The sequence below is a fragment of the Somniosus microcephalus genome, chromosome 3 (assembly GCF_052327205.1).
Source record: "Somniosus microcephalus isolate GS21.2 chromosome 3, FLI_Smic_1.0, whole genome shotgun sequence".
NCBI lineage: Eukaryota > Metazoa > Chordata > Chondrichthyes > Squaliformes > Somniosidae > Somniosus > Somniosus microcephalus.
In genome coordinates, this window is record NC_140989.1 from 278096085 (window position 1) to 278107412 (window position 11328).

Genomic DNA, 11328 nt, shown 5'->3' on the forward strand with positions numbered 1-11328 from the left:
ATTTTCTCACTTCCTGTCTTGGTGTCCTCATGTCATGCACCATTTCTATCCAAGAATACTGTTGTTACTTTGCCAAACGTTAGCGAGTGCAGTGAAAGTGGCCCAAGCGACTGACCCTCCTGGTTTTTGCTTCTTTCACTGGGCACCATTTACACCACATGCAACCCGTGACTGATCGGAGACAAGTTCACCCAGTTGGAGAATATGCTTGTGTGGATGTAGGGTGAAGACAGCATAAAGAGCAGTTGTAATGTCACTCACAGTCGATTAGACTGCAAGCATTCATCGTCTAGGCTTGTGCAATCATATCCCAGCATAAATCACCTCCTTCAGTAGAGAGAAAATTGTAGGAAATTTGAAAAAAAATGTACAAAAAAATAAAGCTCTTTGAAATATCTCCCTTGCACCCTAAAGTAATCTGGCAAAACTCCAGGATATCAAACTAACCTACAATCTGCACTATTCAACCCTGACTAGTTGCAATTCATAGATGACATTTCCAAGGTTAAAGCAGCACAAGAACCATCATGTTCTATAAAATATTTGATTATTTCTGTCTAGCACTTAAAGCCTTCAGTTTAATTCCTTACCATATATTTATCCAGCTCCTATTTTAGAAAAATGAGTAAACACTGGGAGTGTGACTGCCTGCTAAACAAATGCGATCGGGGACAACGCATTAATTTTCATTCCTCCTGCACTGATATAATTTATCAACAGCAAAATCTTCTTGGATCTGTCATCATGCTGTAGATTGTCACTTTTTGCAGCCTGAATAATGTTCTGTCAAACACCATCTCCAATTTTTATGTTGACAATAACCTTCAACATGACCTTATGTTATTGTTCCAATCCTATTAACAGAGGGCCGTCAAATCTTTAGAGGATACAGACGTTACATTAAGTGATACTATATTACTGGATGAAGAGGTGGGAGACATGCATGAGCAGCTGATACGAATGCAGACTGATGTGGCAAATAAACAGAGATCTGTGGATGAAGATACAGCGGTGGCAGAGATGGTGAGATCTTTGTGTTGCTATTTACTCTAATTTACAGTAAGGTTGGATTTTTGTGCCTATTGGTCCTCTAAAAATCCACTTGCTGTGATTTGACCAATTGTTGGGGTTATGAGTCTTTGAGGGGCTGTTACTGACTTCTGTCTAAGGGAGAGAAATGCATAAGTCTGGGAAAAGGACAATGTAATATTCACAGTTCCATAAGTATTCTAGCATAAATCTGTTGGAAGAAGATTATTGAATGGCAAAAACAATGGGTTTACTTTCCACAAAATATGAGTATTTGTTCTGAAGCACTGTATTTTTGTAAGTTTGTGAAAGAAATGAATGTTTATTACCGCCTCCACCCTACTAAAGTGACTAAAGTCTTCTAGAAAAACATTGTGAGGTTCTGGAATAGCATTTAGTCAGAGCAAAGCATACCAAAATCACAAAAATACAGTTAGAAATACTGTACACAGAAATAATTCTGTTATTAATGACCAAGGACAGGGGAATGGCTCCATGTATTTTATTTGGTTGAAAGTCCTGCATGGTGGCCTATGTTCATGAGCCTGTTCGAGGTTCTCTAGTACTGTTGAGTACATCCTCTGGAGCTGGAGCCTGGTTACCCACCCTTCCTCCCATGAAGGTGATGACTTATACTAGCGTATCATTCTGTAGCTGATGGTATTCCCTGGTACCTCATTCTTCATGTATGACCCTGAGCAGTGAGTGTTGACAGGATTTTTAACATTGGGTGGCACCACAGCTAAGCCTGGTGCTGTTCTCACCTGAAGGGCCCTTCTGCACATTTTTTCAGTCGGGGTAACTGGGTATTGGCCAAGAGCAGGAACTCAAGTTCATTTTTCCTTTCTTGAACCCAGTGGTGCTGAGGCCAATAGCATCATCCTCACCACAGCCATGGCTAAAATTGAGAAATTTTGACCAAGTTTGGAGCCGTTTTAGTCTGTGCATTGTTATCACATGACACTGTGCGTTTACCCATTCATTTATTGTTCCAGACTGCAGACACCATAAATGATGCAACCATGAATACAGCAAGTGCAAAGGATTCTGTGAAAAAAGCAATGGATTTGATAAGCAAGCTACTGCTTTCTATGGGTAAGCGTAACAAAGATGATCAGCCATGATCGCATTGAATGGTCAAGCAGGCTCGAGGGGCCGAATGGCCTACTCCTGCTCCTATCTTCTATGTAAAGTTTATAATTGAGCTAGACTTCTATAAGTATAATGAAATCTGCTCTCTGTGCATCGAGTGTTTATAAACAAAAAGGTTCATTAAAAACGTTATCAAAAAGACGTCGCTGCTTTAAATCGTAGAAACTTTACCAGTACTGCAGTCTAGTGAGGGTACAATTGAGGACTCCAAGCCCCTAGCATGGGCCAGCTTGTTTTTTAAAAAGATCTGGTTTTAAGTGGCTTGGAGGGAATAAATCTGACACAAGGAAGGGATACCCCACTAATACATCACTGGTACATAAAATGAGCTAAGCTTAAATGGAGCATTGCACATATACAGTACACAGTATGATTCACTAACTGACAGTATACAGTGTGGCTCTCTAGCTGATAGTATATGGTGTGATTCACTAACCGATAGTACACAGCATGTATAGCTCCAACACTGCACTATAATGAAGTCCTGCCCTGTTAGAATTTTGAACCTGAGTGTTTGTTCAGTTTAAGGGCAGGATTCTTTATTTGCCTACTCCCTGGTGACCCCTGTACACATACCAATGGGCAGTCTGCTCCTAGGGTTTTGGCAACGCGATTCTAAATCGAACACCAGGATACGCAGAACAATAGCCTGATGTTGAACCTCCCATTGATTTTCTTTATATTCCTGTGGGAAAGTGTTTGCCAGTTTTGGCTGAGAGTGGGATTGGGAATTCAGGAGTATTCAATCACACTGTGACACTAAAGCACAGTTCTCACTCTGCTGCTCTATGTATATGTGTAGGGAAGGTTTTATTTTAACATATTATGCAGACTGGGAATAGATGTAGGCAGCAGTTTATTGATGAATTTTAACACTAGTCTTGCTAACTATATAAAACCAAACTGTAATGGTGTAGGAACGTGGGTTCCTAACTCAAAGACAGAGTTCTACTCAGGCGATCAAACAAAATGAACTTTAATGAAACAAACAGGCTTTAACAAGAAACTGCAGGATAACATTGAATGTAGGTCTGTTCTCTCTGGAGGCTCCACGAGGACTGCCCCTGCAGCCCTGTGGCTGACGTCATGACGTCATCATGTTTTCCTGCCAGTGGGGGATCACGTGATGAATGGCGTGACGTCATCACGTTTTAGCCGCGCTGTTAAAGCAACCACACTCTGTACAGTTAAACAGCATAAATAAAGATACAGACTCAGACTGTAGCTAACATGTTGTTAAAGGAATTATGTACAAACGATCTGAGTCCTTTGGTGGCTCCGCCACATGCGCCCCCCCAGAATTGTCTTTAACAGCAAAAGTGAGACGTCGAGGAGGCCTGACAAGTCTGTCCGAGCGACTTCGGTAACCTTGCAGAGGAAGCTGATGGACGGTGGTCGAGCTGGCGGGCGGTTGTGGTTGAGCTGGCGTGGCGAGTGTGGTCGAGTTGGCGGGTGGCTGTGGTTGATCTGGCACGGCTGCTGCGGGCGGTCGGCCACGTTTCGGCGGTTGAGCGTCGACGACTGGGCAGTCCAGGTCCAGGTGAGCCGGCTTCAATCGGTCCACCGAAATGTGATCCGGCTTTCCTCCGATGTCGACCAAAAAGGATTTGTCTCCTGATTTGATGACGCGGAAAGGACCAGTGTAAGGGGGCTTGAGCGGATCTCAGTGAGCGTCGTGGTGGATAAATACGTACTCAGCATTCTTCAGCTCCGCTGGCACGTGGGAGCTCTGTAAGCCGTGATTTGATGTAGGCACCGGAGCGAAGCATCTGGCCGCTTCCTGGTGGCTGATGAGTTGCTGGGAGGCGGACCATGGCTCTGTGGGAGAAGGGAGGAAATCCCCTGGTACTCAGAGAGGCTGGCCATAAATGAGTTCGGCTGAGGACAATTGCAGGTCTTCTTTGGGCACCGTACGAAGACCCAAAAGGACCCATGGAAGTCTGTCCACCCATCCTGCACCTTGAAGACTGGCCCGAAGGGCGGCTTTAAGCGACCTGTGAAATCGCTCGCAAAGGTCGTTCGCCTGTGGATGATAGATGGTGGTGCAATGAGGTTTGGTGCCGAGCCCCTGAGCTACAGCGTTCCAGAGCTCCGAGGAAAATTGTGGCCCACGGTCGGAAGAGATGTCCGCCGGTACCCCGAAACGGGCAACCCAACAGGAGATGAAAGCTCTAGCGACGTCTGCCGAAGTGGTGGAAACCAAAGGAATTGCCTCTGGCCACCTAGTGGTGCGGTCCACCATGGTGAGGAGATGCGTATAACCATGAGAAGGCGGAAGTGGCCCCACAAGGTCCACATGCACGTGGTCGAAACGACGCTCCGGAACAGCGAATGTAGCCACTGGAGCTTTAACATGACGCTGGACCTTGGCCTTCTGGCAGACTACGCAGGTGTTGGCCCAGTCACGGACATCGAGGTGCATACCCTTCCAGACGAACTTCGCCGACATTAGCCGTTGTGAAGCCTTCATACCAGGGTGCGACAACCCGTGTATGGCATCAAACATCTTCCGGCGCCATGCGACTGGCACGATAGGTCGGGGAACGCCCATGGAGGCGTCGCAAAGGAGTGTGGCACCTGCGGCCTGGAAACTGACGTCGGTCGCCTGGAAACTAGAGGGGATGGTTCTGTATGATTGGACCTCTGGGTCCAAGGTCTGTTCCGCAGCCACGAGGGCGTAGTCAATCCCCAGGTGAACCGCATGGACCGTCGCACGGGAGAGGCAATCCGCCACCAGGTTGTCCTTACCAGACACATGTTGAATGTCCGTGGTAAATTCAGAAATAAACGTCAGGTGACGTTGTTGACGAGCGGACCACGGTTCGGCGGTCTTGGCCATGGCGAACGTTAGAGGCTTGTGGTCGACAAAAGCCGTGAAGGGACGGCCTTCCAATAAGAACCGGAAATGGCGAATTGCTAGGAAAAGGGCCAGTAACTCCCGATCGAAGGTGCTGTACTTTTTTTCATTTTTCCGTAGTTGACGGCTGAAAAACGCCAGCGGTTGCCACGTGCCGTTCACCCACTGCTCCTGCACTGCGCCGATGGTGTAGTCTGATGCGTCTGTGGTAAGGGCGATGGTGGCACCTGGAAGTGGGTGCGCCAGCATGGTTGCGTTGGCCAAAGCGCTCTTGGTGTTGACGAATGCCTGGTCCATCTCGGCCGTCCAGCTGATTGGATCCTTACCGGACTTGCCCTTGAGGGCCCCATACAAAGGTTGCATTAGCTGAACCGTCTTAGGGACGAATCGGTGATAGAAGTTGACCATCCCCAGGAACTATTGCAGGGCCTTGACGGTTGCCGGGCGCGGGAAAGAGGTAACAGCTTCCATCTTCGTCAGTAAGGGGATGGCGCCATCTGATGTTATGCGGTGTCCCAAGAAATCGATCCGCTGCAGGCCGAACTGGCACTTGGCCGGGTTGATGATTAAACCGTGCTGGCTGAGGCGTGTAAAGAGGGTACGCAAATGGGAGATGTGCTCTTCCTTGCTAGCGCTGGCGATGAGAATGTCGTCAAGGTAGATGAAGATGAAGTTTAAGTCTCGGAGCACGGAGTCCATTAAGCGCTGGAAACCTGTGCCGCGTTCTTCAAGCCAAACGGCATCCGCAGGAACTCAAAGAACTCGAAAGGCGTGATGACTGCAGTTTTCGGGACATCTTGCGGGTGCACGGGAACCTGGTGATACCCCCGAACGAGGTCGACTTTAGAAAAGATAGAATTTCCCGCCAAATGGGCTGAGAAATCCTGAATATGTGGGATCGGGTAGTAGTGGCGTCGTTCAGGCGTCGGTAGTCACCGCATGGCCACCAGCCGCCGCCCGGTTTCGGAACAATGTGGAGAGGCGAAGACCAGGGACTATTCAACCAGCGAATAATCCCAAGCCACTCCATCGTGTCGAACTCCGCTTTCGCAGCTGCGAGCTTGCCGGGTTCGAGCCTTCTAGCCCGTGCATAAACCGGGGAGCCAGTAGTGGTGATATGATGTTCGACACCATGCTTCGTGGCCGAGGAGGAGAAAGTGGGCCTTGTCAGCTCCGGAAACTCTCTGAGGAGCCGAGTGAAGTCATCCAGAGAAGGGAAAGCGCAGGCGATAGAGCACGCCATGGTGGTACCATGATAGCACGGGATCGAGTGGAAGGTGGCCGCGTTGATCAACCGGTGGTGCCGGACATCGACGAGGAGGCCGTTGGCACACAGAAAATCTGCCCCTAGGATGGCCTGCGAGACTGTGACCGTGACGAATTCCCAATGGAAGTGCTGACCGCCAAAACAGACTTGGACCCGCCGCTTTCAGAAAGTTTGAATTGCTGCGCCATTAGCTGCCACGAGGGAAAAACCGTGGTTCCCAGCTTGCACATCGAGATTCGACGCAGGTGGAATGCTACACTGTGCCCCGGTGTCACAAAGGAAACGTCGACCCGATAGAGAATCGGTGATGTAAAGAAGTTTCCCCGTAGATCCGACGGCCCAAGGTATGGGCCGACTGTTTACAAGCTGTTGCTAAGCAACAGTGTTTGTTGTCAGATACGGAGATGAAAACCTCCGTATCCTTCAACATCAGCGCTGGTCTGTCCAGAAGTTTTCATAGATCGGCATCACGCCGGTCCCGTCGGTGCCGGATATCACGAAGTTTCCTGTATGTACAAATGATCTGAGTCCTTTGGTGGCTCCGCCACAATGGAACTTATGCAGTGGATGTAAGGTGTCAGATTGTATGTTTTAACATCTGATTTCTGGAGAATGTACACTGCAGATTTTTTCCTTGCCTGTCGCCCGTGCCTCAAACTCACAAAGGGTCTGGTCTTTCTCATTTCTAAGACGAGCCTGTGCAATCCAGATCTCATACATCTCCACTATTATCACTTAAACATCTGTGGCTTTACTGGTCTGTCTGTCTCTCTGTCTGTCTGTCTCTTTCTCTATCTCTCTGTAATAATATATATATATATATATTCCCTGCTTTGGTCACGAAAGCACTGTTTAAATCAGTCTTGTTTATTTTGCAGGTAACTCAGCCGAGATTGACACTACTAAGTTACAACGTGTAGAGGGTTCGCTGTGGATCTCTAAAAATCAGTTGACTAATGAACTAAGATTGAACTTACGAGATTTGGAGGAAGCTGCTGCACAGCAAAAAGAAGCAATAGCAGCGTTTGACCGAGACATTGGGGACATCCTTGGAGATATTAAAAACCTAGAAAACATCAGAGACACTTTACCTAAAGGATGCTTCAACACTGCAGCCTACGAAAGGCCCTAATTACTTGGCATCCGCTGATCGAAGTTGTGCCGCTAATATAAATTATGAAAATTTCCTATTAAGAAAAAAACCATCTGCACAAACTTGCATTTCATGGAACACTTTGGAAGCTGCAGAGAGACAGATAAAAAGTGAACACAGCAACAGCCTTTGCAAAAAAAAAATTTTTCAAACACCATATTTGATTGAAGTAGATTCCAATATCACCATGTCCTTTCCATTATTTATTCTTTGTTGCATAGGTTGCATTGTCGACAATGGTGCTAACTTCCCTGCCCTAGCCTAACTGGGTTGCAATAAGAAGCAAAATACTTAATTTATTTTTCAAAAATGCAAGTCGGTCATCAAAATAGCAGACCAGATTATCATTAACTATTTTTCGAATTCATAAAATTCTGCAGCATTTCAAGTTACAGTTTGCCATTACTGGGCCTGTTATAGGCCTATATGAAAATCTATTAAAGAGAGGCACTACATAGCAGTATTGATTGTTTCATTGCCATGTTTTTGCATTGTTTTTGACACCATCATTAATATTTGGAATTAGTTTCTTTCCACAGTGGCATAAAGTCAATATATGCCACATGTAATGCAGGATGGGCCTTTTAGTGCCTTATGCATCATTTGTATAGAATTGACTGCTCTGCTAGGTGCTGTTATTGTGCTGCCTGTGTGAATTGTAATGGTAACCAGTACTAAATAGCAATTTAACTCTAGGGCAAAAAGAGGCCTAGAAAACTGCTGTTAATGGATCTCAGTTGAGGGACTACAACTAGTTGGGGGAGTGGGAAACGGGAGGGCAAGAGAAATCGGCCAAGGTTTCCCACTCCTGATTGCTACCCATGCATGGATGTCAGATAAGGAGACCTCCTATGGGTGGAAAGCCCTAATGACATTCACTGTCTGAGCTGACAGTGAAGAATAGCCACTTGAGTGAATTACTGGAAATCTGCTGGTTCCTCAGGAACTGTAGCCAAATGAGATTCATTGCCATCAGGAGAGAACAAAACAAAATTGGAGTGGGGTGGAGAAATTGTGTGAGAGAAAAATATGTGAAAAGGCTGCAATGTGGCTACTGTCTTTAGTTTAAGTGTTACTGTTTAAACCTATGTGAATCAGTTGTTCTTATTATCAATCCTTGACCAAAGGATTTGGTTGTTTTTTAAATTTGTGAAATTGACTAGAAACTGGCCACTTTTTAAAAGGCACTGTTCTAAACATGTACATCTCAACTGGGGTATCTCCTTGAGCGTCCTTCTGAGACCTTAAAATTTCAGTGTTTATGTGTGGATTTGGTGGTGTGTTTTCCTCTGTATTTCACCCACTGCTCTGGTTTCTCCCTATTCCTTTTCTTCTTCCCGCGAAGGCAAAGGGTAAATATTCCACTTTGGCCTTCTGTACATTGCACAGGATTGTATGCTGCTACAACATTAGCTCATACGCGGAGAGAGATCAAATCAGATTATGTTGTGGACGAAGGGGGTTAATCCTTTATTTCAATAGTGGTTATTGAACAAAAATTATAGGCAAGGAAACATTTAATTAGGAACATAAGAATTGCTAGATGTAAAAAGACCAAGGTACATCTAACTTGCCTTCTAGTCGCATGATTTAACGATAATGAAGTTGGTGATTAATCATAGCAATCAATCTCTATCACTTAGTCTCCAACAAATCCAGAACTGACACATGGAAAACCCCAGTGTTGGAAAGCTATGGAAACCAAAAATCCAGAGTCACCTTTTCCTCCCAAGCATACAAAGAAAAAGATCTCAATAAATTCTAAAAGCAGTTTAACTTTTTATATGGACCAAATCCTAAATGGTACAGCATGTGCTTCTGCTGTCATCAAACAGCTGACATTAAGTTTTGTCCTCACCATACCTGCCAGATCTTCAGGACTTCGATACGGCCTCTGGTCCTGATGGTATCCCTCCTACTATCCTTGAGATAGGAATGTACTACTGAAAATATGACACGCTCAGTAGCAAGGAAATAACAGGGGGTTCGGAGGTAATGAACTGTATTGTAGCAACATTGTAAATGTATTCATAATGTGTTTATGATGTTACTACCCACAATGATGAGAGCTATTCCTCCCTTGCCAATATTGAGCCAGTTAGCAATCTCTCGCCATTAGATTCTTCCTCCTGTGCCTTAGTTTCCGCATGTCAGTTCCGGATTTGTTGTAGACTAAGTGTGTCTGAGTTTACGAAACTCATTGATAGATTCTGGAAAACTGAATGAACACAGAATAATATAAAATCAAAGCGATTTTGACTGCATCCCAATGAAATTGTGCAACATTGAACTAAAAAAAAACTTGCATTTTTATAAATATCTGATCATGCCCTTGGGATGTCCCAAAGTGCTTTACAACCAATGGAATTGTTTCAAAGTGGGGCCACTGTTGCTATGTAGGCAAACTAAAGGGAAACTGCTGCATGAATCTAGATATTTACACACATGTGTTTATTTGTTAAACACCTATGTATGTGTTCTGTTTCAAGTCTGGAAAGGCTGGGGTTTGTTTTCTTCCAGTACTATTCCTTTTGTAACCAGGTCTTTGAACATTTCAGTCACAAATTATATTTGGGATAATGTGACCCAATGTAATGAAATGCTAGACATTTTATATCTTTTCTTATTTATTTTGAAATACACAGTAAGGACGTTATGTGATCACTTTATTAAGTGATAATGGTTTAATTACAAGCCTTGTTAATTATAAGATGAGTCTGGAGAGCTGGACACTCTTCATCTGTTTTAATCACGTTAAAGAGTCTTTCAGTAAAAATGTTTGAAGATTTTTTGTTTGTTTGCTAAAACATGATACAATCACATGTATCACATCAGAATGCATAAAGGTGTGACAAAGTGTTATTGCACCACTTTGGTGATGCCAGTCTAATGAAAATAGCTATTCCTCTTACCCAGCAAAGACAGTCCCTCTTTAATTAATGGCTCCTTTTTAATTCACTGTTAAATACGCTGGCTGTAAAATAGTACTTTGACTTTTTTTGTAACGGATAGGTAGAAATATATCACCTTTAATGTATAATCAAATAGCTATATTTGCACTGCTGAAATCTAACTGTGTTGTGTTTTTTGCATGAAGACTACATTCCTTATTTAAATATCTCAGTATTAATACATGTGCTTTGAATTTTTTTTTACCTTGAAGTATTTAAAGTTATTAATTTGCAAACAACTAACTGTTCTCCCTACTATTTTATCTGTAAATTTCATTATAATAGTCAAATAAAAATTATTTTAAAAACCGGTTACTTATGGGAAGGATTCTGGATTTTGATTTCAAGTTTAGAATATTTTTTAAAAGCTGTGTTGATGCTTGAGTGGGTAAATGTGCAATGTGGTTTGGTACTGAGCCATAGGATTCAGGAAGGTCCCGAGCTAGTCAATGCTGAGTTAGCTGATTTCGGCCAGTACACAGGGTTGCTAGCCTTATCCAATTGCCCGGAAGACTCCCAGAATGGAAAAAGAATGTCCTGGGCACTGCTGCTCGCAGCTTGGGAGAAAATGAGAACTTCCCTGCTACTGTGACCCAGTGAAGTGGGGGCCCTTTAAATTTCACATCACACCAGTGGACCCGCCCTCCAACTCTGTGATGCCCTGCCCCGCCACTGCAGAGTAAAGTAGAGCTCTTACTTCATATTGGTAGTTCACACATGTGGTTTGTGCCTGTGCACTTTCTTCGCCTTCTCACAGGTGACCTCCTGGGTCTCGGAACTTGTCGCGAAACAACTGCTACCGCAAAACCGTGAGGGCAACTACGGGGGCTCCAATCTTTATAAGGAAAATGTGATAACGTTTGCAAACTGTGGGAAAGTGTCACGTCATCAGATGTCTCGGGACCGGAGGCCGTGATCA

The 11328-nt window shown here is 44.6% G+C and overlaps 1 protein-coding gene across 1 annotated transcript in view; it reads left to right on the forward strand.

Annotated features, from left to right (window-relative positions):
• Nucleotides 1–10721, forward strand: part of LOC147121989 (laminin subunit gamma-1-like) — an 86073-nt gene extending 75352 nt beyond the window's left edge. The window contains exons 21-23 of the mRNA XM_085982603.1: nt 865–1023; nt 2025–2124; nt 7184–10721. Of these exons, the coding sequence (XP_085838729.1) occupies nt 865–1023; nt 2025–2124; nt 7184–7437 (513 nt within the window). The 3' untranslated portion in view covers nt 7438–10721. The remainder of the gene's footprint in view (nt 1–864; nt 1024–2024; nt 2125–7183) is intronic.
• Nucleotides 10722–11328: the final 607 nt, after the last annotated feature.